Source organism: Suncus etruscus, chromosome 18, assembly GCF_024139225.1.
Source record: "Suncus etruscus isolate mSunEtr1 chromosome 18, mSunEtr1.pri.cur, whole genome shotgun sequence".
Classification (NCBI taxonomy): Eukaryota; Metazoa; Chordata; class Mammalia; order Eulipotyphla; family Soricidae; genus Suncus; species Suncus etruscus.
Genome location: NC_064865.1, coordinates 2,353,046 through 2,379,947, shown reverse-complemented (window position 1 = coordinate 2,379,947; position 26,902 = coordinate 2,353,046). Strand labels below are relative to the sequence as shown.

The 26,902-nt window shown below is 54.2% G+C and overlaps 2 protein-coding genes across 3 annotated transcripts; one reads left to right on the top strand and one right to left on the bottom strand.

The window, feature by feature from the left end:
- Positions 1-149: 149 nt before the first annotated feature.
- Positions 150-2,680, top strand: MEA1 (male-enhanced antigen 1). Of its 2 annotated transcripts, none has more exons than XM_049764935.1 (4): positions 150-216; positions 1,108-1,388; positions 1,533-1,635; positions 2,281-2,680. In XM_049764935.1, the coding sequence occupies exons 2-4, from the start codon at positions 1,119-1,121 to the stop codon at positions 2,430-2,432; spliced, it is 525 nt and encodes a 174-aa protein (XP_049620892.1). In that variant the 5' UTR covers positions 150-216; positions 1,108-1,118; the 3' UTR covers positions 2,433-2,680. The 2 variants fall into 2 exon arrangements, with proteins under 2 accessions (XP_049620892.1, XP_049620893.1); XM_049764936.1 differs by having other exon boundaries at positions 216-333.
- On the bottom strand, positions 2,575-26,682 carry PPP2R5D (protein phosphatase 2 regulatory subunit B'delta). Its single transcript, XM_049764916.1, has 16 exons — positions 26,597-26,682; positions 20,830-20,907; positions 7,668-7,878; positions 7,226-7,425; positions 7,020-7,130; positions 6,836-6,928; positions 5,933-6,063; positions 5,763-5,822; positions 5,562-5,670; positions 5,381-5,434; positions 4,986-5,156; positions 4,772-4,899; positions 4,196-4,297; positions 4,026-4,098; positions 3,772-3,888; positions 2,575-3,671 (listed from the first exon to the last, which is right to left on the bottom strand). Exons 1-16 carry the CDS (start codon positions 26,621-26,623, stop codon positions 3,534-3,536), a joined length of 1,803 nt encoding a protein of 600 aa, XP_049620873.1. The 5' UTR covers positions 26,624-26,682; the 3' UTR covers positions 2,575-3,533.
- Positions 26,683-26,902: the final 220 nt, after the last annotated feature.

The window sequence follows — 26,902 nt, the reverse complement described above, 5'->3', positions numbered from 1 at the left end:
GTCCGCTGGGATCGGGAATAAAAGGAGGCGTGGAATGGGAGAGACCAGCTACAAAGTCTCTTTTCTACGCACGCGCAGATCAGCGTCCCCGCCGTGGAGGCCTCTGGGAAATGTAGTCCTCCCGCGAGGCCCGCCCACGCGCCTGTCAGTCAATTGCGGGGCGTCCTGCCCGGCCGGAAGCGGAGGTGCGGGGCCTCGGGCTCGGGCTCGCGGCGGGTGAGGCGCGGCGCGCGGGGACTCCAGTTCGAGGCTCGGTGGGGCCGGGTGGGGGACGCCGGCCTTGAGGCCACTCGACGAGGGCTGCGGGGGGGTCTGAAGGGCGCCTGCCTGGCGGTATGAGGGGAACCCAGGAGAGGGAAGGGAAGAAAGGGGCGGGTCCCGCCTGTGTCGGGGGACCTGGATTTGGAGGAGGGAAGACTCACTCGGGGTGTTAGCCCGGGCTCCCCTTTATGGGGCCTTGGTGGGGGAATCGGCCTAGTGGGGCAGGTGGGTCTCTGACCCCACAGCTTGAGGGTGGAATGGCTGGCAGGCATAGTGGCCTAGGCCTCGAGGCACATCAGATGAGAATGGGGGGACTTGGCTGGGAGATCCCGGCCTACCCCCTGTTCTTTCTTGGTTTTGGGGTCCCACCCGGCAGTGCTCAGGGGTTCCCCCTGGCTCTATGCTCAGAAATCGCTCCTGGCGGGAAGGCTCAAGGGGGGGACCCTATGGGATGTCGGGGATCAAACCTGAGTCCATCCCCGTACGCAGGGTGCAAGGCAAAAGTCCTGCCAATAGTTTTGTTTTGTGTTTTTTGTTTTGTTTTGTTTTGGGGTCGAACCACAGTCCTGCATGCAAGGCAAACACCCTACCTCTATGTCATCTCTCCGGCCCCCCAATCCTTGTTTTTATTTATTTATTTTGGTTTTTTGGGTCACACCCAGCACTGCTCAGGGGTTCCTCCTGGCTCTGCGCTCAGAAATAGGTCCTGGCACTTAGGCTCAAGGGGAGGACCCTATGGGATGCCATGTGGGATTCGAACCACCATCCTCCTGCATGCAAGGCAAACCCCCTATCTCCGTGCTATCTCTCCAGTGCCATCTCCCCCTGTTCTTGCTTGCTTTGCAGCCCCTGCCCGGATGGCAGCAGTAGTTCTACGAGGAGACACCATGGGCCCTGAGCGCATCTTCCCCAATCAGACCGAGGAGCTAGGGCCCCAGCAAGGCCCCGCGGAAGGCACTGGGGATTGGAGCGGCGAGGAGCCCGAGGAAGAGCAGGAGGACACCGGGACCAGCCCCACCGGCTACTCGTACCAGCCCCTGAACCAAGATCCTGAGCCCGAGGAGGTGGAGCTGGCCCCCGTGGGTGATGGAGAAGATGTAGTTGCTGATATTCAGGATCGCATCCAGGTATGGCATGGGGGGGGGGGGTAAGAGGATATAGGTAGGTGGTAAGTAGTGGGGGTACTTGTTTCTGGTGGGGTGAGTGTAGAGATCCTTGCAGGGGGGCTAGCTGGCTGGCTTGCGATGGTCTTGTCTTCTGTGGCTCCGCAGGCCTTGGGGCTTCATCTGCCGGACCCACCGTTAGAAAGTGACGATGAGGAGGAGGCGGGCGCTGCAGCTTTGAGCAGCCACAGTTCTATTCCCATGGACCCAGGTAGGCGACCACCCATCCCTAAGGGGTAATGATGGAAGGGGCCTCAGGGGAACACCTTTTTCTGAAATGATAATTCTTAAACCTTAAGATTAGCGGTGGCGCTCGAGGTAAGGTGCCTGCCTTGCCTGCGCTAGCCTTGGATGGACCGCGGTTCGATCCCCTGGCGTCCCATATGGTCCCCCAAGCCAGGAGCGACTTCTGAGCGCATAGTCAGGAGTAACCCCTGAGCGTCACCGGGTGTGGCCCAAAAACCAAAAAAAAAAAAAAAAGAAAAAAGAAAAGAGAAAGAAACTGCTTTGGGGCAGGCATGGTGGCTAGAGGTAAGGTGTCTGCCTTGCGAGCGAGCGCTAGGGCCGAGGTTTGATCCCCCGGCGTCCCTTATGGTCCCCCAAGCCTGGAGCGACTTCTGAGCGCATAGCCAGGAGTAACCCCTGAGCGTCACCGGGTGTGGCCCAAAAACCAAAAAAAAAAAAAAAAAGATAGCAGATTTGAGAAGCCAGGCGAAATCCTGCCAGGGGGTGGGGGTAACCTAGACTAAAAAGATGGATTTGGTGCTTGGGTAGCCCCAGGGCATCATTGGGCTACTCCTAGGCTGGGGTGGGCCCTCGGTCCTTCTTCCTAAGGCACCTCTGCCTGTGATTTCAGAGCATGTAGAGCTGGTGAAAAGGACGATGGCTGGAGTAAGTCTGCCTGCGCCAGGAGTTCCCGCCTGGGCTCGGGAGATATCGGACGCCCAATGGGAAGATGTGGTACAGAAGGCCCTCCAAGCCCGGCAGGCCTCCCCTGCCTGGAAATGAGCCCCACTCCCCCAAGCTGCCTTTGCTCCCCACATTCCAGGCCAGAACCTGCATGGGACAGGACTGAACACATCTCTGGTTATCACATTCGTCTCTTCTCCACCTCCAGGGCCCCCTTCCCACATTCAAGGCAAAATCAGACTTCTTAGAGACCCACTTTATTCAGTTCTGTACATATGGGGACAGCCCAGCCCACTTAGCATGTATCAACCCATGGAGAATAAAGCACCCTATGTACACAGCCAGAAGCTGCACTGCCTGTGCCCCTCGCCACCCTGCTCTGTGGTGTCTGAAAGGGACCGATCGGGGCCTGCCCAGTGTCACACAGAATAAACAGGTGCCGTTGGGAGCCGTGCTCGGGCACTGCGCCCTGCTTCCCTCCTCCTCCTGGGAACCAACAGCACAAGCAAGCAATTGACACCCCGTGTGGTCCCTTCCAGGGCTGCTGCTCACCAGAGGGGGTCACTGGAGGAGTATTCTGATCCTCCCCTTCTCTTGAGGACATCTGGGTCCTGTGGCCATCACCTACTGTCCATAATTCATTTTTCTCCTGTGGACCTCCCTCCTTGACTCAGTCAAGCAGGGGAGACCAGAGGAAAATAGGATGACCCCTGCCAGTCTGGGCTTCTGGGACTTGGGGGGCCTATTTGTGCTGTTGGGGGTTGGCTCCCCCCCTCTAGCCACTCCAGGAGGCCACTGGGGGGCTTATTACATAACTTTGGTGAGAATCATCTGCTGCTGCTCCCTGGATACCCCTCCGGGGAGAGGAGGAGCCCCCCTCGCCGGAGTTGGTGAGGGTGGGGAGGCCCGAGGAGGAGCGCTTGTGGCCAATGTGGATTTCTCGGAGCAGCCGCGGGCAGCTGTGGGTTCGGAGCGAGTGGGGGCCGGGCATCCCCAGGTGGTTGAGCACCGAGCGTGACAGTGCTCGGCCTGTCGCTACTAGCCACAGGGAGGCAAGAACACACTGAGGGAGAAGTGGGACTGCACTGGAGGGTGTCCCAGCTTCAAGTGTCGCACCCCCACAAAGTAGCGAGAGAGGCACAGCCCTGCCCCGAGCCAGCCAGTGGGGAGCGGAGGGGGGAGGCTCGGGCGGTGAGGGGGTCAGAGCGCCTCCTGGCTGGCAGTCAGGAACTCTTCCGCCCGCTTATGTGCCTCCAGCGCCTTGATGGTGTACACATCCTGGGGCAGCTCTGACTTCCGCCGCAGCAGCACCTTCTCCTTCTTGATGTCCTTCAGCATCTACGGGCACAGGGGGAGAGAGGTCAGGGTGGGGACCAGCTCCCCACAGGTCCTGCTGCCTCTTCCCTCTCTCCCAGACTCTTGAGTTCTGCTCCCCTACCTGCACAGCCTCGGTCTCCACTGTCCTCTTGAGAAGCTGGATATCCTCTGCCGTGGGGGTCTCTGTCTCCATGGAGTACACAGGAGGCAGTGGTGGAGGGGATCGGAACATGGGGTACTAGAGGGGGAAAAGCAGGCCGGAGAGCCGTTGAGCAGGGGGCTGGCCTGACCACTTCTCTTTCCTCCTCGAACAAGCCCTCACCCAGCCCAGGACAGGACAGCCCCTCCGTACTTGGTGCTGGCCGTTCCACTCACCTGGGGATTCATTCGGGCCAGCTCCTCAATCTTTTGCCACATCTCTTCCTTTTCCTTCATGCGGAATCGGCCCCTGGCAAGGACAGGATTGGAGTTGGGATGCTGGGGGCAAGGAATGAGGGGGCTAGAGGTGCTCAAATACAGCCCCCTGGGAGGGGGTAGTCACTCACTTCTGCTTCTCGGCCTTATACTGTTGGGTACAGTCATCGAACAGCTTCTGATTCATCTCCATAAACAGCTTTAGGGCATTGTAGATCAGTCCATGGATTGTCCTGCATCGGGAAGGCGCAGGAGCTGGAGGACCCAGAGTGTGCCCAGGGTGGTGTCTGCTAAGCCCTTTCTCTTTCTTTACTCCCACGTTAGAAATCTCTATAGCTTCAGCTCAGCTCTCTGGCTAAGTCCGGTTGCTTCTGATAGGCATTCAAGGCCTTCACAAACACCAGGCTGTCCCTGTCTCCAGCCCTCATTTGGAGACCTATGTGCTCCCAGCCTGCGGGACTACACTGGGAGCACTGGCTTTTAGCAGAAACAGCTTTCTGACCATGTATGGATTCCACCCCTCCTCTCAAAAAGTCACACCAGCACAGTGTGGAAATAAGGCAAAGGTAGGAAGCAGGTTGGCCCCACTGTTCAGCTGTCGAAGGACCACTGAAGAGGGGTCAACACCCCGTCCACACCTGGTGGACACCTGAGCTACTTGCTGCTGCTTGGCGCTGCGATCCTCCCAAGAGCCCCTGGCCCCCTACTTGTTCCAGTGGCTCTTGGAGTTCCTGTAGAGCGCAGGGAACATGATGGGAAGGACTCGGGCGGCGTTGTCGCTGATCAGGCTCATGATGTACTCATTGTTCCAGTAATAGAGGGCACGCTCTGCCACCTGGTGGGGACAGGCGGCATTTAGCGGGGACCGGGTTGGTGTGTCCTCCATGCTTTCCGGAAGGAAGGCGTGGGACTGGGCCTCACCTGGAAGTGGGGGCTGGAGACACACTTGGCCAGCTGGCGGAAGAGCGGCTCCATCACTTTGCTGAACTCGGAAGGCTCGATGACATCCAGAATCTCCTCCAGCTCATTCAGGAACATCACTTCTTTGGGGCTGTGCGTCTTGGGCCAGAACTTGAGGAGTCCCACAATCACCTGCGACAAGATGGTGGGGCTCTTAAATGCCCAGATGGGAGCCTGCCCTCGTCCTACGGCCCACTGTGGGGAGGGGGGACACTGGAGTGGCCTTGGCTGGCTCAGAGGGGTTTGTGGGTGCACAGAGCCCGTTTCTCCCGAGAGGACAGAGACCTGTTGAACTGTGCCCTCTGCAGGGAGCCTGGCTAGAGCTAGGGCTGGGCTTGGACCCCCAGGAGAATTACCGGCTCAGTCAGGCTGCTCTCCTTCTCTAGAAACTGGACCACGCAGTAGGCCAGCTGTGGAAGGTGGGGGGGAAGAAAGGTGGGAGGCCAAGGTTACAGACAGCCAGAAGACCAAGACCCCGGAATGGAGGGAGGAATTCCTTCCCTCTGCCCTGCTGCCGGAGCTGGGTCAGTGGCTCACCTGAGGGTGGTAGACACTCAGGGACTTGACCTTGTGAAGGGGCAGCAGGACCCGGATGAGGAACATCTTATGCTCTTCCTTAAGGGGCAGGGCAAAGCCGTTGATGATGCTAGAGGCCAAGGAAGCGTTGTGAGGACCGACAGGCCAGTCCTGGGCTCAGTCCACCCATCCTCCCCATCACCCGAATTTCTCACTCCTTACCTGCCCAGGATCTCCAGGAGCTCAGCAATCCCGTTATGATGTTCTGTCTCGTAGATAAACCTACAGGTAGGCAAGACATTCGTGAACCTGCCGTCCTGCCCCCTCTTCCTACCCCACCGGAGCAGAGGCAGCGGCTGGCTCTGCTCCTAAGCCTGGGCTCCGGGCCTCACCTGTAGAAGATGTGGTTGATCTGCCTACGGATATAAGCCCGGAGCCCCAGGAACTTGCCATAGATGCGATGCAGGATGGTCTTGAGGAAGTCCCGCTCGCGAGGGTCCTCACTATCGAACAGGTCGAGGAGCTAGCAGCAGGTGGGAGGAGAGGGGGCAAGTAAGGCTTGTACCAGGAAGGTTGGGGTGACATAGGATCCTGGGAGGGGTGTGTCCGGGGGCAGCCCTGAGTTCTCTGGGGAAAGGCCTTCTAGACCAAGGGCTGAAAGCATATCTGTGTATCAGGGCTAGTGCTTTTTGGTTTTCTCCCACTGTCCTAAAAGCTTCGTTTTGGGATGAGTTTGGTTAGGAGCCATACCCAGCAGTGGAAGCACCATATGTGGGACTAGGATCAAAGTGGGATCAGCTGTGTACAGAAGAGGATTCTGGACACCCACTAACCCACTGGACTGTCCCTCTGCCCCAAAAGCTTCTTTTTATTTTTGCTTTTGAGCTACACCCAGCAGTGCTCAGGGGTTATTCCTGGCTCTGCACTTAGGAATCTATCACTCCTGGCAGGGCTTGAGGGATCAGATGCGGTGCCAAGGATTGAACGTGAGTTGACTGCATGCAAGGCAAGCATCTTACTCACTGGACAATCAGAGGCTTCTTTTTCTTGTGAGTGGTGCCATGGGGTGAACCCAGGGCCTTACAAAGGCAAGGCTAATGCTCCTCGGCTGAGCTGCACACCCAGCCTTAGAAGCTTTTTAGGAGCAAGAGTAGGTTTGTATACCTTCACAGATCCTCTTCAGAGGACACAGAGGAAACCCAGGGCATTTCATATTGGGTGGAAACTGGGAGCAGAGCGAGGGGATCATGGCTAGAGGCCAGGACCAGAAGATGAGAGGAACTCCCAAGACTTACAGCAAGGACGAACTTCTGGTCAATGTACTTCTTGGCTATATTTGGCTGGAAATCAGGAGACTCAAGGAAACGCAAGAAAAACTCATACACGAGCTGGAAGGGAGAGAAGGGAGCCTCTTCTTAAGGGGAGTGCTCCACGGCTGCACGCCCCTACTGCAGCTCTCAGCATGCTCAGACCCGCTACCTGGAGATGGGGCCAGGCGGCTTCCAGCGTGGGCTCATCCTCCTCTGGGTCAAACTCGGCCCCCGTGGGGTTGGAGGAAGGAGGCAGCGTCCGGAAGAGGTTGACGGAGAACTGGGTGAGGGGAGCCAGGGGTGGCCAGGTGAGAGCTGTGGCTGGTGCCGAGCTTCTCTGCCCCTTCCTCCCACCCCTTGCCCCACAGTGCCCACCATGGTGACAGCCTCCGGGTAGATGGCGTCGGTGACTACATCACGGCTGTGGGTGATGTACTCCACCATCTCGTTGAGCCCCGCCCGCTTCACCTCCTTGAACTTGAGGTCACTGAGGGGGTCCGACACGAAGTCGAAGAGGACGCAGCACTGGCGCAGCTTCTGGATGAACAGCTCCTCGCGCTCCTGGGTGGGCGAGTCTGGGGGTCTCCACAGTCAGCGTCTTCTCCCCCCAGCTCTCCCCAAAGCTACGGCCCATAACCTTCCAGGACTCCCCTTGCCCCCTCCTGCTGCTATGCAGCTTCCATGGTGCCTTCAGTTCCAAGGAACCTGCCCTAGAACTCACCCCCGCTTCCCCCAACACCTCACAACCTCCATCCTGCTCACTGCCCCAAGACCTGGCACAGCAGCCCCACTCTGCCCCCGCACCCTTTCCAAAGACCTTTCAGGGCCGGAAGCTTCTGCAACTCTCGGTTCTTGCTGAGGTTGAAGCGGGAGGAGCTTTGCCTGCGTTCCTTCTTGACGATCTGGGGTCCCCCGGAGTACTTGATTTTGCTGAGCTGCGTGGGCGGTGGCGTGCTGTTGCTGGGACGCTTGTTGGATGATGGTGTCTGAGACGGAGGCTGCGGTTGTGGCTGGGGCAGGGGCTGGGCCTGGTGGACAGTGACTAGTTAAAGTCCAGTCATGCTTCCTACTCAGGACTCTACACCTCTCCACACTGGCCACTGTTCCTGAGGCAGAAATGGGGGTCTCTGGGTCCGGAGAGATAGCACGGCGGTAGGGCATTTGCCTTGCACAAGGCGGACCCAGGATGGCCCTAGGTTTGATTTCTGGCATCCCATATGGTCCCCTGAGCCTGCCAGGAGCGATTTCTGAGTGCAGAGCCAGGAGTAACCCCTGAGCGCTGCTGGGTGTGACCCAAAACCAAAAACAAAGAAATGGGGGTCTTGGGCTGGAGAAATAGCACAGCGGTAAGGCACATGCCTTGCATGTGGCTGACCCGGGACGGACCTGGGTTCAATTCCCAGCCTCCCATAAGGTCCCCCGAGCCTGACAGGAACGATTTCTGAGTGCTGCTGCGTGTGGCCCAAAAACCAAAAAAATAAAACAAAATAAAAAATTGGGGGTCTTGTGTCCAGCCTTGAAGGAGCTGCTGCGGTGCCTGAACTATAATGCCTGGTTCCACCGGAAGTGGCTGAGAAATTCATCTCCCATAGCACTGCCCACAATCTGTGCACCAACAACCTTCCAGAGAGTCAGGCCATACTATTCAGCTATGAAGAGATGAAATCCTGCCACCAGCAACCATGTGGAAACCCCAAGGGAGCACTACTGTGGCCAAAGTAAGAGAGCCTCTAAACCAACTCACAAAAGCTGAAACAAAGGCAATGACTCTTCTCTCTCTCTCTCTCTCTCTGAGGGTGATACTGTGGTCAGATGGAGAAAGAGAGCATCTAAACTCTCTCCCTCTCCTCTCTCTCTCCCTCTCCTCTTCTCTCTCTCCCTCTTCTCTCTTCTCCTTCTCCTTCTCTCTCTCTCTCTCTCTCTCTCTCTCTCTCTCTCTCTCTCTCTCTCTCTCTCTCTCTCTCTCTCTCTCTCTCTCTCTCTCTCTCTCTCTCTCTCTCTCTCTCTCTCTCTCTCTCTCTCTCTCTCTCTCTCTCTCTCTCTCTCTCTCTCTCTCTCTCTCTCTCTCAGGTATAACCAGTGGCACTCAGGAGTTACTTTTGGCTCACAAATCACTCTTGGCAGGCTCAGGGGACCATATGGGATATCAGAGATCTAACCCAGGTTGGCTCCATGCAAAGTAACACCCTACCCGTTGTTGTTCCATTCATGCCTTCTCTCTCTTGGCTGGAATGGGAAAATGGTCCATAAGAATTGATCAGTTCAGTGCATGGTACACCACAGGTTACAATCTCCCCAACTTACCATGGATGTGTCCATTTCTCCATAAAAAGTTGTAAGAAAGTAGGCCTGAGATAGTAAAACTAGGGTTATCATATATACCTTACATGTAGCCACATAGTCCCTAAAGTACTGCTGGGAGTGATCCCAGAGCAAAGAAAACTCTGAGTAGCCCTGCAGCACCTAGGGGTATGGCTCAAACACCCATCCCCTTAGCTAAACCAAGCTTAAGGGGCTGGAGAAATTGTAGTACAGAGACAGTACACTTGCCTTGCACCTGGCTGGCCTAGATTCAGTTCCCAGGACCTCATATGATCCTCTGAGCCCTGCCAGGAGTGAACCTAAGCACAGGGCCAGGAATAAACACTGGGCACCACCAGGTAGAGTCCCCAAACAAAAATAAAATAAAGCTTCAAAGAAAGTATTTGCATGTCTCAGTATTTTAACTCCTAAACTAAAAAAAAATTATTAAAAAGACTTGGTACATCGGGGCCGGGCGGTGGCGCTGGAGGTAAGGTGCCTGCCTTGCCTGCGCTAGCCTAGGACGGACCGCGGTTCGATCCCCCGGCGTCCCATATGGTCCCCCAAGAAGCCAGGAGCAACTTCTGAGCGCATAGCCAGGAGTAACCCCTGAGCGTCACAGGGTGTGGCCCAAAAACCAAAAAAAAAAAAAAAAAAAAAAAAAAGACTTGGTACACCAACACATTTTTTTGTTTGTTTTTGGATCACACCCGGCAGCACTCAGTGGTTTCTCCTGGCTTGACGCTCAGAAATCGCCCCTGGCAGGCTCAGGAAACCATATGGGTGCCGGGATTCGAACCACCGTCCTTCCGCATGCAAGGCAAATGTCTTACCTCCATGCTCTCTCTCTGACCCCATACACCAACACTTTTTACAGCTTTATTTATAATAAGGAAATAGATGATGTGGGGCCGGGTGGTGGCGCTAGAGGTAAGGTGCCTGCCTTGCCTGCACTAGCCTTGGACGGACCGCGGTTCGATCCCCCGGCATCCCATATGGTCCCCCAAGCCAGGAGTGACTTCTGAGTGCATAGCCAGGAGTAACCCCTGAGCGTCACCGGGTGTGGCCCAAAAAACCAAAAAAAAAAAAAAAAAGGAAATAGATGAAATATTACAGTTAAAATTATGTCCATGAAAACTATGTACTAAATGTAATCACTTAGGTTCAGCTGTGAAAATATTTACATAGGAATAATAATTTACCCCAAAGTGCTGATAAGTAATTTGGAAGGAGAGAAATATCTGAGTACAGATATAAAACAATGATAACTCAGTCTTCTACAGCAGGATGCCAGATTTAGGTGACATCTAAATCTCAAAAAGTTCTTTTTTTGGGCCCGGAGAGATAGCACAGCGGCGTTTGCCTTGCAAGCAGCCGATCCAGGACCAAAGGTGGTTGGTTCAAATCCCCGTGTCCCATATGGTCCCCCGTACCTGCCAGGAGCTATTTCTGACCAGACAGCCAGGAGTAACCCCTGAGCACCACCGAGTGTGGCCCAAAAACCAAAAAAAAAAGGAAAATAGGGCCGGGCGGTGGCGCTAAAGGTAAGGTGCGCCTGCCTTGCTTACGCTTGCCTTGGACGGACCGCGGTTCGATCCCCCGGTGTCCCATATGGTCCCCCAAGCCAGGAGCAACTTCTGAGCACATAGCCAGGAGTAACCCCTGAGCGTTACCGGGTGTGGCCCAAAAACCAAAAAAAAAAAAAAAAAAAAAAAAAAAGGAAAATATTTGTTTGTTTTGAGGTCACACTGGCGGTGCTCCTGTACTCAAGAATCATTCCTGTAGGATCAGGACTACATGGGATTTGGAAGATTGAGCACAGGTCAGCCTTGTGCAAGACAAGTGCCCTACCCCCTGCTCTATCTCTCCAGTCAAAGGCAGATTCTTTTTTTTTTTTTTTTTTTTTTGTGGTTTTTGGGTCACACCCGGCAGTGCTCAGGGGTTATTCCTGGCTCCAGGCTCAGAAATTGCTCCTGGCAGGCACGGGAGGACCATATATGGGACGCCGGGATTCGAACCGATGACCTCCTGCATGAGAGGCAAACGCCTTACCTCCATGCTATCTCTCCGGCCCCCAAAGGCAGATTCTTAGTTGAAAATAATGGAAGCCAGTCTCCAAGGAGAGGTGAAAATGAGGTTCAGAAAGTGAAAGTGGCAGCCAAGGGCAATGGGAGGTAGAGCGCCAGGCAGTACCTGCTCTTTACTGCAAGCCTGAGAGCACTGACTTTCCCCATGATCCTCATGTTATATACCTGGCACCATGCTGATAAAATGAATTAAGAGAAACAAAATAGAAAGCCTAAAACAATGTAATGACAGAAAATAGCTTCCTAGCTGGGATATACCTCAACAGTAGAACATTTGCCTTGGATGTGTCCTGTCTTCTAACCCTGGCATGAGAGAGAGGAAAAGGAGAGAAGAGGAGTGGAGAAGAGGAGAGGGGAGGGAAGGGGAGGAGACAAAAGAAGAGAGGGGAGGACAGGACAGGCGAGAAAGAGGAAGAGGAGATGGGGAGAAAGAGAAAAAAAAGAAAAAGGAAGGAAGGAAGGAAGGAAGGAAGGAAGGAAGGAAGGAAGGAAGGAAGGAAGGAAGGAAGGAAGGAAGGAAGGAAGAGAAATAAGAAAGAAAGAAAGAAAGAAAGAAAGAAAGTAAGAAAGAAAGAAAGAAAGAAAGAAAGAAAGAAAGAAAGAAAGAAAGAAAGAAAGAAAGAAAGAAGAAAGAAAGAGAAAGAAGGAAGGAAGGAAGGAAGGAAGGAAGGAAGGAAGGAAGGAAGGAAGGAAGGAAGAAGGAAGGAAGGAAGGAAGGAAGGAAGGAAGGAAGGAAGGAAGGAAGGAAGGAAGGAAGGAAGGAAGGAAGGAAGAATAGTGGGTAGAGCGCTTGCCTTCTATGTCACTGACCTGCGTTTCATCCCTAGCATCCCATATGTCCCCTGAGCCCCGCCAGAAGCGATCCTTGAGCACAGAGGCAAGACCGAGCCCTAAGAACCATTGGGTGTGGCTCAGGAAACAAATAGAAAAAAAAAGGCTCCCCCAAAAAAGTGCTTCCTGTGCTAAGCTAAGTAAGGACGCTACAGAACCGTTTATGCAAAATGAGCTCTATGCACAGAAACCAAAACCTGGTTTAGAAAGAGACCAGTATGGACTGGAGTGACAATACAGCAGCCTTGCATACAGTTTTACATACAGATGAATCTGGGTTCAATCCCCGGCAATCCATTTGGTCCCCTGAACACTGCCAGGAGTGATTACTAAGTGCAGAGCCAGGAGTAACCTCTGAGCATCACTAAATGTGACCCACCCCTTCATAAAAAGAAAAATTTAAACAGGAAGCTCAGTGTCACAGAGATGGCTCAAAGGGCATCAGTGTACACTGTACATGTGGGAACCCCAGCTCGGGCACAGCCCAGGGTGTGCCTCCCTCCAAGAAAGAAAAGGAAGTCCATCACCGTGTGAATGAACACCTGTGATAGTAGAGTATACTATACACGCCTTTTTTTTCTCCCGACTTTACAAAATTATCTGCAAACTGACACTGTTTTCATTATTTTTCGTTTGGTTGTCTTGACACTGTTTCTGTAATGGGAGAAATGTTGTTAGTGTCAAAAAGCTACAACTACGGTTTTCCATAGGAAGGCATGCTTTGCACGAGGAACTCCAGGTCTAATCCTGCCCAAGCACCACAGTGAGCAGCCCCCTAGTCCCAGCACAGAGCCAGGAGTAGCCCGAGTTCCAGTGGGTGTACTCTCTTTCCTTCTTGACCCAAGTGTGTTAGAGCCCCACAAAACTACGCACAGGTATTCCTGAACTGTCCGGGTAGCCCCTCTGGAAGAGGAGAGACACTGGGCCATATAGGTCAGTCTTTGTCCTAACTAGGGAAAATAGTAGGACTGAAGACTGAGGGGGCCGGAGAGATAGTACAGTAGGGAGGAAGGAAGCTTGCCTTGCACACTGCCAACCTGGGTTAAATCTCCAGGTTGGGGATTCACATATGGTCCACAGCTCTGTCAGGAGTGATCCCTGAACACAGAACTTGGAGGAAGCCCTAAGCAATACCAGGTGAGGGGGGAGAGATGGAGGAAAGAGGGATAAAGGAAGGGAAGGAAAGGAAGGGAGGGAAGGAGGGAAGAGGAAGGAAGGAAGGAAGGAAGGAAGGAAGGAAGGAAGGAAGGAAGGAAGGAAGGAAGGAAGGAAGGAAGGAAGGAAGGAAGGAAGGAAGCCTTGTCTCACAGCATGCCCCACCCTGGGAAAGGCTGCACCCCATTGTCTCCCTACCGTGAAAGGGGCAGAATGTGGACTCCTGGGGTGCCAGGCCAGCAGAGAGAATTGCCAGGCTTCATGGATCATGTCTGACTCCAGCTCCAAGGGGGATCAGAGCAGGGCGCAGCTGGCTCCAGCCTGGGGCAAGGTTGTTGGTCCAAGGGACCATCTTGCCCTCTCGGGTTGAGACAAGGGCCCCTGATGCCAGGACTGGGAGAGCAGGAAGGAAGGAGGGCAAAAGCGACTCTCCATCACCTCCCCCCATGCTGTGCCTGGTACTCTGCCAGGGCAAGACACCCTGCTCTCTCTCGCCAGGGTGAGAGCACACCCTGTGTGCTTCTGCCTATAGCAGATGGGGCACACTGGGGGGGGGGGGGATAGAAGCAGAAGGCTGGGGGTGGGAGGTCCCAGCAGGGTGCAGACCCTAATCTGCTCTGGGCCTCCATTTAGCTACAGAACAACACATCCCTTATCAATGGACATCCCTCATCATCTGTGGCCTTAGCAGTCAAGGGTGTAGAGTGAACCACACGGCCCAGACCTGACCCCAGTCTCTGCTACCAACTATCAGTAAATCAAGCCCAGCAAGTCTCAGCTCCTCTCTGTGCCCAGTCTCCTCCTCTAGGACATGAGGGTGGCAGACGTCTGAGGGTCTGAGCTACCTACATGTGGCATCGCGAGTATTTTATTAGATGTGTCTGTTACTCCTCTGCCTTCAGTCAACTTTCCCTCCATTCTGGGAATGCTGATTCCTGAAAACTAGCACCCACCCCCAGATGTTCCTTGGGGGTCCATCGTTGTCCTTGTTCTAAAAGAGGGGGAAGAAAAAAGTGGGGGAGGGAGAACCTAAGAAATTCAAGAAATCATCTCTCAAGATCCAGTTCAAGTCCCATCTTCTTCCCATAAGCCTCCTCCCATCATTCCAGTACCTGGTGTCCAGCCACCTCCTAGGTCTGTCCTTCTGTCTCTATTATCCCATCCAATGACCTTTCTTTTTTTTTTTTGGTTTTTGGTTTTTGGGCCACACCTGGTGGTGCTCAGGGGTTACTCCTGGCTATCTGCTCAGAAATGGCTCCTGGCAGGCACGGGGGACCATATGGGACACCAGGATTCGAACCAACCACCTTTGGTCCTGGATTGGCTGCTTGCAAGGCAAACGCCGCTATGCTATCTCTCCGGGCTCAATGACCTTTCTTCATGTCATTCTCATGTCATACACACACATAGGATGGTATGTCCCCTGAAAGCCAGGATCTGGCTTGTACCCTCTCCAGCCCCTCATATTGCCACCTACCTGGCACTCACTGGGTATTGGCTGGACTGGGTGACAGGAGGCCAGGCACAGGCCCCACCTCTAGGTCCTGCTGTCTCAACTCAGGGCCCTTGGGACAGAGCACTGTCCAGCGGAGAGCAGAGTGAGAGGGAAGGGCATTGTATGGTACTAGGGTAAGGGGCTTGGTGGCAAGTAAAGAGTGCTTCTGGGGCCAGCTTGGTGGGTGGAGCACAGGCTTTGCATGCAGGTCCAAGTTCAAACCCTGGCACTGCTTGGTCTTGTGAGCACCTCCAGTTGTGACTCCAGAGCACAGAAGGGGAATAGCTCCTGAGCACTGCCAGTTGTGGCCACTTTCATGTGTTACTTCAAGGCCAGCCCTCACTGTGGCTCCCCTTAGCCTAAAGCACCTCCCCTTCCATTTCTAAACCTTCATGAACCCAAGCTGCATAAAATCTTCCTCCGTTCCCAGAGCCTGCAGTCACTGGCCAGCTCCAGTCCAACCAACTTTGGTCCAATTTGAACCTAACTCGGTCACCACTAATAAAAGGAACTTTAGAAACTTGGGTAACGTAAGGATCTTACAAGATATGGCAAAAGAAAACTGAAACAGTGAAAAAGGCAAAGATGAATACAAGCACTTCTGATCGATGAATTAATTAGCTGAATAAAAGATTATTTTAGTTGAAGACACGTCAAATCATAGAAGCATTCTCTTCTATCCTGACAACTGGAATTCTATGGAACTGTACATAATCCTTTTCCTCGGTCAATGTATTCTAAATATCATCTAGCTAGGGGCCGAAGTGATAGCACAGTGGTAGGGTGTTTGTCTGGCATGCAGCCGACCTGGAAGGGACCTGGTTCAATTCCCAGCACCCATTCCCAGCACCCGTATGGTCCCCCAGCCTGCCAGGGGCGATTTCTTTTCTTTTCTTTTCTTTTCTTTTTTTTTTTGGTTTTTGGGCCACACCCAGTAACGCTCAGGGGTTACTCCTGGCTATGTGCTCAGAAGTTGCTCCTGGCTTGGGGGACCATACGGGGACACCGGGGGATCGAACCTCGGTCCGTCCAAGGCTAGTGCAGGCAAGGCAGGCACCTTACCTTTAGCGCCACCGCCTGGCCCCTTTTTTTTTGGTTTTTGGGTCACACCCAGCAGCACTCAGGGGTTACTCCTGGCTCTGTGCTCAGAAATTGCCTATCAGGGGTAATTTCTGAATACAGAGCCAGGAGTGACCCCTGAGCACGATGGGTGTGGCCCAACAACCAATCAATGAATCAATCAATAAATAAAAATAAAGTTTAAAAAATAAAATCATGGGGCCGGGAAGGTGGCGCTAGAGGTAAGGTGTCTGCCTTGCAAGCGCTAGCACAGGACGGACCATGGTTCGATCCCCCGGCTTCCCATATGGTCCCCCCAAGCCAGGGGCAATTTCTGAGCACATAGCCAGGAGTAACCCCTGAGCGTCCAATGGGTGTGGCCCCCCCCAAAAATAAAATAAAATAAAATAAAATCATCTAGCTAGCATTCAAGATGAGCAGGGCAGTAAGATATGCATGCCCCTTGCCCTCAAAGAACTCAGAGTGCAGTGGGTGAGACAGCCATGAAAACAGCTACAGGAACAAGGGCAAAGCAGAAACCGAGAGGCACAGAGGTTCTGGGCACATGCCTGGCAGGAGAACTAGGGAAGAGGTCCCCGAAGAGGGGACTTTGGACGGGGCTCTTAAAGGAACAAATGGAATTTATTTTATTTATTTATTTTTTTTTGGGTGGGGGTTCACACCCGGCAGTGCTCAGGGGTTACTCCTGGCAGGCTCGGGGGACCATATGGGATGCCAGGATTCGAACCACCATCCTTCTGCATGCAAGGCAAATTCCTCACCTTCATGCTATCTCTCCGGCCCCGGAATTTATTTTATTTATTTTTTGGTTTATTCCTGGCTTTGAACTTCAGGGATCATTCATGGAAGTGCTCGGGAAACCGTAAGTTGCCAGGGATTGAACCTTGAACCCAAGTCAGTAATGTGCAAAGCAAGTGCTCTATCTGCATCTCTCCAGCCACACAAATATGACTTTAGTTGGAGGGTGGGGTGGAGGGAAGAACAGCAACAAGGCAATCTCAGCCAATGGACTCAAACAGGAAGGGCCCCACATTGGGCCAGGAGAGAGCAAAGACCTGGGGTGCACACCTGGCAAGGAGAACCCAGAAGTCAAAGCTGGATCCCACACGATACCTGGGTACTGCTAGGATGATCCCCAACCCCAAACAACATAGAAAGGCCTGTACCAGAAGATAGGAACAATCAACAGGACAAGAAAGTGCTAGAAGGAAAAAGTGCTAGCACAGGAAAGTGCTAGAAGAACGAGAGAACCAGCTCAGAAGGGACCCGAGTTGGAATCTGGATTTAACTTGTCCACAATGAGATGCTCACAGAGGCTCTTAAGGAAAGCTCTCCCAGGACCAAATTATTTCCTGGTTATAGCTCCAGGGAGAAGACGAAATGGGGCAAACCTCCGGCCCCATTTTCAAGGCACAGCCTCAGCACCGAGCTGCCCTCTCCAAGTATAGGCAAGGACAAAGTTGCCTCTCAGGGCAGCTCAGAGAGTCTGGCTTCAGCCTTCAGCACCCCTTTCTGTCATCAGCTTCTTTCCCAGAGCGAAGAGGCCATATGGTCATCATGGACACAGGGGGAGCGGGCTCCCGGGCCACACAGACCAGAATCTCAGTTCTGTCTGTCATTTGTGCCACTAAAAGCTACTTGACATTGCAAAGTCTTAGTTTCATTTGTCACATAGGGGTGATGATAACAGAATGACCTCAGAGGAGAGAGCTGTAAAGAGCAAAGTACTCAGAGCTGCGGAATTCAAAGCCTAGCCCGGAATGTCTTGGGAAGAAAAGGGTCTCCCCAAAATTCAAATCAACCCAGCAGTTTTCAACATAATCTTGTTTGGTCTCTACCCACCTCCCAACACACATGCAAAGCATAGAAGCTATACTGAGAGACAGACAGCCTCAGCCCCTTTATGACCTTATTGTGAAATAGTCTTTGCTGAGATAACCAAGAAAGAAAGAAAGATGAGGACACGCTGGAGCAGGGTGGGCCCAAAATTCCATGATGGATGGGGCCACACCCAGCAATGCTCAGGGGTTACGTGTGCGTGTGTGTGTTACATGTGTGTGTTACGTGTGTGTGTGTGTGTGTGTGTGTGTGTGTGTTTTGTTTGGGGCCACACCCAGCAATGCTCAGAGGTTATTCTTGACTCTGTATTCAGGAATTACTCCTGGCACGTTCAGGGAATCCTACAGAACGCTGGGGATGGAACCCAAGTCAGATACGTGTAAGGCAAATGCACGTACTATCTCTCCAGCCCTGATAGGTGTCCTTTTTTTTTTGGGGGGGGGGGGGCACACCCGGCCGATGCTCAGGAGTTAATCCTGGCTGTCTGCTCAGAAATAGTTCCTGGCAGGCACAGGGGACCATATGGGACACTGGGATTCGAACCAACCACCTTTGGTCCTGGATCGGCTGCTTGCAAGGCAAACACCGCTGTGCTATCTCTCCGGGACCCGATAGGTGTCCTTTTAAAGAGGAAAAGTTGGACCTAGAGACAGGCAGACCCATGATGGGGAACACTGAGTGATGGCAGAGACAGAGATAAGAGGGTCATGTCTGGACATCAGGAAGTCCACTATGTCTGAATAGTCGCAGAAGCCTGCAGAAAGGCACCAGAGCTTCCTCTCTGAAACCTCCTTGGGGTCTTACCCAGGGACACTGTTTCTGACCTCTGGACTCCAGACAGAGAAAGAAGGTGTATCTGCCATCGCAAAGCTGAGTTAGACTCCTGGCATGGCTATGGCCTTGTTTGGAAATGAATACACAAGTAACTGCTTCATAAGGGGTTGACTGCTGTCTGATCAGCATCAAAGGGCAAGGATCTCAGCTAACACTGGCTAAACCTGACTGGAAGAACCCCAAACTCTAGGCTACAAAAAGGGCAAGGGAAACTGTCAGCCTTCTGCTGACCTGGACCCACAGCCTAGCCCACAACTTTCCCAGCAATCACACTCTTCTTTCCCAAAAGTGACTGCCATCCCATCCTACCAGTACCTAATGGGTATAGAACAAGGTCATGGGCAAAGTCCAATAGGAGGTCTTGGGCACTTTCTCAACTTTTTTAAGGCTGTGCTTCCCACCTGGGAAGACCAGTCACTGGGTCCAGGAACCAGCTCCTATTTGCAGAGGGTTTATTCACTCTCTCACTCATTCACTCGCTCATGCATTTCAACACTAGAGCAGGACTCAGTTGCTCCCGACAATCCTGCACTAATCCAGGAACACCGGGTCCATGAGGGAAGCTTCCACTCTGGCTCTGGGCACTTTGTTGCAGGGTAAATGGTACCAGGCTGGGAGGAGCATAGAGTAGGAGCACAGAGTAGGAACCAGGCCACCTCTTGTGAAGGCGGGTGTTATTGGGTTGGGGGGAGGCACCTGTCATATGACATCTGAGATACCCAGGAATTGAACCCATGGAGAGAATTAAGTCCAAAGCAGCCAGAGCCCCCTAACAATTCCTTCCCATCCCCTTTAATTTCTGTTTCTCTGCTCTGAATATCAGCAGCCAGGCACCAATCACTTTCCAGCAGCCAGGCCCCAATCACTTTCCTTTGTAGGTCCCCCACCCAGGTCAGTTTCTAAGAGGGAACTAGACAGCCATTCCCTGAGAATTCTGATTGCTATCCTCTGTGGCCAGCACACACATGCAGATGCCCCGAGATCCTCCCTGAACTCACGGGAAACATGGAGCTGTAGCAGCACCCCATGGGGCCTATCCTGGAGGGTGTGCAGGAGGGGACAGGCAGGATCTATCTCTGTAGCCACCTCCCAGTCCCTTTTCTGGGGAAACCCACCTGCCAATTCCCAGCACTCAATGAAGTCTAAGACAATGGTCACAGGGGGGCAGAAAGTGTATCTCTCGGGAAACACTGAACCAGACCTACCCAAGTAACAGAAACCCCGGGCCAGAGAGATAGTACAGAGAAAGACGCTTGCCTTGCATGTGGCCAACCTAGGTTCAATCCCTGGTATCTCATATGGACCCCCAGCACCACCAGAAGTGATTCTTTTGTTTTGTTTGGGTCACACCCGGCAGCGCTCAGGGGTTACTCCTGGCTTTACACTCAGAAGTCGCTCCTGGCAGGCTCGGGGGACCATATGGTATGCCGGGATTCGAACCACCGTCCTTCTGCATGCAAGGCAAATGCCCTGCCTCCATGCTATGTCTCCAGCCCAGAAGTGATTCTTGAGTGCTAAGCCAGGAGCTTAGCTGTGTGACCCAAAAACAAAACAAATAAACAAAAAAGTGTGTTTGTGTGCATGTGCATGAGTGAGGTGCCACGAGTGTTCTCCCAGCAGCTGAGGAAAGAAGAGAGGGAGGTAGAAGCCCAAGGCTATTGGCCTCCAGGGAGCACACACACTTGCCCAGCAGGTTCTCTAGCTCCCTCCATGCCAGGCACCCCTCAGAGCACCCCAAACTCTAACAGGCATACTCTGCACTTCCTTCAGCCCTTCCACCTTCCATGAAAGTTCCTCTTGCCCTTTATTGTTTTACAGCCCTAGACAGCTGCGTTGACCTCTGTCCACCGTGTCCATTCGCTCAGACTTGTTTATTTTATAGGGGCCACACCCAGCAGCACTCAGGAGGCTGAGTGGTGCCAGGGATGGGACTTGGGAATCCGCACAGGGAGAATCTGTGCCGCCTGGGCCCCCAGCAGCACCAACTGAATAGGAACCAGGACCCGAGCCACTTTCCAATCATGCCCCACTCTGACACGTGCTAGAGTCACTAGTCACCTCTTTAGGCATCTGGGTACTGTTTGCCCTCTTTCTAGGAGGTGGGACCCCTGGCTTTTGCCCTAAGGGGGAAAAAGGGCAATCAATACTTAAAGTTGGAACTGCCAGGGCCTGAGGGCTGGAGTGCTTCATTTCTGGCCTGAGGATTCTCGGATCTGAATAGGCTGGCCAGCCTGTCCCAGGCAGTGGACAACGCCTCCTTCCCTTTTGCCCAAATTACTTCTGGCCCCTGGGTTCCCTTGCCCTCCTGACCATCCAACAGCTGGCCCCAGAGCCAGGGCTGTGTCCACGTTCCTTACCTCCTCGGTGCTCTCGCTTCCACCATCCTTGCCAGAACTGCTGGGTTTGGCTGTGCCTTTGGGAAGCTTGGGGGGCTCCTGTGGGGGACAGGAGGTGGAGTTAGCAGACGCACAGGGGGAAGAGAGACATCCTCTGCCTACGCCTCGCTGATCATCCTCTCTCCAAAGGAGCGACTCGACCACAGAGAACCAATGAGCACCAACTTTGTGCCTGGTTGAGGGGTTAGGGTTAGGTGTGTGGGGTTCGGGCTAGAGCAGGGGTCTCAAACTCAATTTACCTGGGGGACACAGGAGGCAAAGTCGGGGTGAGGCAGGGCCGCATAACGGATTTCGCTTACCGAATATTCGCAATAAAAAATCGCATTAAACATCTGCATACCCCGAATGGAACTGCTCGGGGTATGCGAATGTTTAATGCGATTTTTTCTTACTAATGCAATTTTTATTGCGATTATTCAGTAAGGGAATAATCGCGAATACTGCGATATTTGATGGCCGGCCGCAGGCCACAAAACGTTGTACACCGCAAGCAGCCCGCAGGCTGGCCTAGAGTTTGAGACCCCTGAACTAGAGGGATTAGGCCTGGGGAGAAGCTACTATACACAAAGGGAGGATTTTTGTCTCTTTGAGGAGTTTGTCATTTGGCTAGCAAGTCATCCCTAACACATAATCACGAAGCAAAACAATGTTCTTTCCTCTGGCAGAGGACCTGGGGTCAGGGATGCCTCAATCTAAGAATCAAGGTGAGGCCGTCTTCAGGGAAAAGCAGAGGAACAGGCTGCTCGGCTGGGGCCTGGAGCTAAAAAGGACAGAGGGTGGCCTGAGGCTTTCAATACTGGTGGAGAAGGAAGTGTCGCCCCACCACCACCACCACCACCACCACCAAAGGGCCATCTGGAAAGATCTGCAGGCACTGGGGGTGGGGTGATGGCACCCTCAACTAAAGGGGTGCTCCTGGCATGATCAGGGAGCCCCAGGCTTGTCTCAGGATCACAGAATTGGACAAGCCCATGGGCAGGGCTGGTCTGTGGTCTCCCTCTGGGACCTGCTGTCTGGCTCCAGGCCCTCGCCTGCCCAGCAGCTCTTCCTATGCTCCGGGCCAAAAAAAGCAACTGCACAGAGACAGGTTGGGGGAAACATGAAAAAGCCTTGGCTGACTGACTGCAAGTTCAACACAAATCAGACGAGAGCCTCAGTTGCAGAGGCAGCAGCAGCGCAGGATAGGAAACTCAGGGATGGTGCAGCAAGAAAGCACAGGGGTGAAGCACCAGCCTTGCGTGTCAACAATCCTGGTTCAAGCCTCGGCCCACATATAGTGCCCAGGTGTGATGGGTGTGGCCCCAAAGCCAAAAAGTAAAGAAGAAATCTGAGGGGGCATGGGCAGAGTAGACAGAGCCTGGGGTTCAGAGGATTGAGCATATGATTTGTGTGGGAGCCCTGGGCTGGATCCCTGGCAACTCACTACCAAGAAGAGCAATTCTAGAGCACTGAGTCAGGATCAATCCCTGAGTACCGCTGAGTGTCCCACCCTCCACCAAAAAAATAAATAAATAAACCTGTGCAGAGCCTTTGGCCCTGGTTCTTGGAGCTGAGGACATTACTTAGAAGGATCTGGTTCTATCTCTGAGCATCAGAATTCATAAGGAGGGAGTCAATGACAACCCATTTTTCTTTTCATCATTTTGGTTTTGGGGACACACCCAGCAGTGCTCAGGGACTACTCTGGCAATGCTTGGAGGACCCTGCAGTGACAGGAAATGCAACTCGGGTTCCTAGGTGCACAATGCCTGGGCTCCAGCCCTCTGAGCCATTTCCCCAGCACCGATCCTAGTTTTTCTTTTGGGGAAAATCTAACCCAGACTATGAGCCATGCTAAAGGTCTGGAGGGCGACAGCTGCAGGAAGCAGGGTGAGTTCACAATGGAAGGGAGGAACCATGACGGGTGGGGGAGAACAGGGATCTTTACAAATTAAGGGGTGGGGGGGTGCTGCCATGTGGACTAAAGATGCAACTTGTTCGTGGTGAATCCAGAGCCCAAGAGTCCTGCATTGGGCTTACGTGTCAGTCAGTCAGGCCAAGGCTCAGAACAGGGGAGAATGTTCTCCAGAGTGGCCACAGAGAAACTGAGGTGTAAGTTCCCCAACCGCAGGAGCACCCCAGCCCGGCACTTCCCCTCAGGCGTGTGGCCAAAAGGACTCAAGTCTTAAGTGACCACATTGGTGTGCAGGCGGGGTGGGGTGCTGGAAACTCTTGCCAGCGGTGAGCCCTGCAGCGCCACAGCACAGAGCCCCTTCAAGTGACAAGTGTTAAAACAAGTGATCGTGACTACAGGGCAAGAGGATTTCAGGGAGCCTGAGAGCTCTGTGTGGGCTGGAGTAGGGGAGCTCAGGGGGGGCGGGGAGGAAGCCTTTCCAGGTGTGCAGGAGCTCAGCTCCCCTCCGTGGAGCAGAGAGAAGCAGCAAGGACGGAGCACAAGAGGCTACTTTGGCTCATCCAGCTCCAGTGGCCAGGGGACCCGGCTGGCCACACTGTCCCTCCACGGAGGTGCCTGGGTAGACTCAGTGCAGGGTGTGGAGAGGAAAGGGATTAGCAGGCAGGATGGCATGTGGAGGTGACTGTCTCGCCTACACCCCCGCTGTCCAGATGTGGGCTCCTCCTGGGGCAAAGTGGACACCCCCTCTTTGGACACCTCTCCTCTCCTGTCTCCTCTTTCTACCTGCTCTAAAACCAGCTCCTCTATTCTGCAACACTCCCACCTGCCCCACAGCACAGAGGCACGTCGCCTAGGGAATGCACCTAAGACAGATCCCAGCTGCCTGAGTGTACGTGGATGTGGGTGTGGGTGTAGCTGTGCGTGCAGGGAGGTGGGGTAGGGGGGAACCAGGCTGCCGCCCAGGCTCTCCAGGGCCTGTGGCACAGGTAAAGCGCACACGCTTCGGGCCCAGCAGGCCTGTACCGAAGAGTGTGTCATTGCAGTCTTGGGCCCACTCAGAGCTCCATGTTCCACTCTCACTAGCAGGATTATGTCAGGATGGCATCTCTGAGCCTCAGTTTCCCCATTTACGTGGCATCTACCATGGAACCAAATTCTCCTTGACTCAGCAGCTGGCGCATGCCAACTCTAATGTCAGCCAACATTATTATGATTAGGAACCACAGGAGTCTGAGGGAAGGAGGAGGGCAGGAACATGAAGGAAGCATGTCCCAGATAAGAAGTGAGAGACAGGGAGGGATGTAAACCCAAGCCCCACTTCTAAGGAATGGACTCAGTACCCCTCTATTGAGTGCCTACTGTGTGCAGAGGAGATGCCAAATCCAAATCCAACTCAGTGGCTCTCTCCAGGGGGAAGAAAAGACTTGTCCACAATTAGTTCCAGCCCAAGGGAACACAAAAGGGCTAGAAGTGGCCTGCCAAGTGTTCCGCAAATGCCAGGGCGGGGGGAACTCCTGACTGAGGGCTGGGGCAGGCTGTGGGGTGGAGGCTGGGAAGGATGGCCAAGCTTGAGACCAGCAGGGGAAAGGGGAGAAGTGATGCGTGAGCAATGAAGAGCCTCCGTCCACCCCCCTTCTGCCCCCAATCCCATCTGGGCCAGCCTAGGTCACATCGTCACTTCCCTCCCCACAGGATCTGCGAAGCAATGAAGGCGGCCAAATGCAGCTGCAAATCCAAGGCAGCAAAGGAATCAGAGCTGCTCGGACCCACGTACCGGGATCCTCCCAATGCTCTCTTCCAGCCCAGCTCTTACATCTTTGGTCTCAGCAAGCCTGATCAGAAACTTTCTTTTCTTGGAACAGAGACGTGGCTCAAAGAGCTCAGGCTTTGCATGGAGGAGGCCTGGGTTCCATAGCTGCCACCATAAGGCCCCCTGGACCACCTATGAGAACAACCCTATTGATAGCACTGAACCGAGCACTGCCCAGTGTGACCTAAAAAATTACACACACACACATCCTTTGACTAGGGATGTAATTTAATGGTAAAAGTTCTTGCCTTCCATGCCTGAAACTAGGCATGCAATCCTAGTTTAAATCCCAGCACCGAGAAAATTTACAAAAAGAATATCAATGTAAGTTAAAGAATTAATTCTTTTCTTCTAAGTCATCTATAAGAGAAAGGCTTTCTGTGGATGAATTGTAGCTGTTCTACCAGGTTAATGACAAGGGACAGGTGATGGGGTTCCTCTGCAGGCTTCCAGGCGCTTCGAACCCCTGGAATAGGTTGGCTGTGTTTGTGTGATCGATAGCTGAACTGCCCAAACTACCTGGACATGTCCACTCGCCCACCTCAAGGCCTCAACCCTGCCCTGCCCAGCCCCTTAGCTGCTGGGTGCCCGGTGCCCTGTCACCAACCTTATACACAGGTCCTGAGAGGTGACTCTGCCCCACTCCCATCCCACTGTCAGAGCTGACAGACACCTCTCCAGCAATCCCAGGATAAAGAGTTTCAGAGATAAGGTCAGAAAGGGCAACCCAAAAAACCCAACCCATGGAGGGGGATGGGGGATCGGGCAATGAGATCAAGATACCTGGGGAGGTCTGCAAAGAGGGTGAGCAGCCCACCCACCCCCTTCCCAGGCCAGGCATGGGAGAGAGAGAGGCTGGAATCGGTATCCTAGCATCCATCCTAGCATCCTCCATGTGAATCTACCTCAAAGGCACCATACCTCTGACTCAGACCTCAGCAACAGCAGGAAACAGAGGAGAGAACTAGGCACGAATGGGGAGCAGGGGAAGGCGGTGTGGAGGGAGAAGAGGCAGGTGAACAGAACAGAAGGAACACCCCCCCCCCAGCCTGTTATCAGCTCCCCAGGACAAAGACCGGCAAGGGTGTTCAGGGAAGGGACGGCCTGTGGCTAAGAAGGAAAAGGACTGTGACAGGGAGGGCAGATTCCCATACCTGAGGAAGGAGCCAGGCAGGAGCCAGGCACCACTTGCAAAGGTTACCCTAGGATTAGGAATAAGGGGAGGCACCTGCTCTGGCTGATGAAGTCAGGCAGGAGGCTTTAGGGTAAAGCTGGGAGGGGACCAAGCCTAGAAGCCCCAGAGGAATGATTCAAGTCAGGACACCTAAGCTTGCAACGGGGCCTCCAACAGACGGTGTGACCTTGGCCAAGTCCCTTGCCCTGGCGGGGTGGGGAGCCTCGATCGTGCAAAAGCCCAGTGCCTTCCAGCACCGCGGGGGCTGTGGGGTTCCGTGCACGGAAGGGCTCACAAGTTGGTGTGGAAGGGAGCACTAGATGGAGGGGCCTAGGCTAGATTTGGAGGAGGGAAGGAGAAAGCAGCAGGGAGAATGAATTCTTGGGGGGCAGCAGAAGGGTCTGTGGAAGGGAGACCCCAGTCTAGGTAGGTAGGATTTTGGGGGGCCAGGCCTGGGCGGGCTAGGAGGGAGAGAAAAGGGGCGATCAAGGGGTGCAGGGGGAAGGGGAGACGGTGAGGAGGAACAGTTGGGGAGGGAGGTGCAATCCCGAACGGATTTGGGGGCGATGGGGAGCCCCAGGGGGCAGCGGGGGGCCAGCAGAGTGGGCAGGGGTGACCCCGGGAGGGCCTGGGGCAGGTGAAGCGAGAGGGGGGCAGAAAGGGAGGAGGCTCGGAGCTCCCGGCTGCGGCGCAGGGTTCGGGGTGCAGGCTGCCAACTGGGGCGAGTCCTGCGGGAGGGTCAGCCCGGGGCGGGGAGTCCAGGGCTGTCCCGGGCCTGCTCGGCCCCTCCCCGGCCTCCCTGCAGGCCTCAAGGCGGGTGCAGGCGCGGGGGGCCCGGGGCCAGGCTCACCTTCTCTTTCTTCAGCTTGTAGGGCATCTCGGCCCCGTCCGGCCGGCCCCGGCCCGGCCCAGCTCGGCTCCGGCGGGTCCCCGCTCCGGCTCCCTCCGGCTCCGGCTCCGGCTCGGGCTCCGGCTCGGGCTCCGGCTCGGGCTCCGGCTCGGGCTCGGCCGCACTCGGGCCCCGCTCGGCGGCGTCTCCGCTTCGCCACCGCCTGCGCGCAGCACAGCGGCCCGCCGAGGGGCCAGCGGCGTCTGCGCCCTCCTGATTGGCTCGCGCGCTTCCCGATCTGCCCGGCAACCGGGCGCCGCCTCCTTC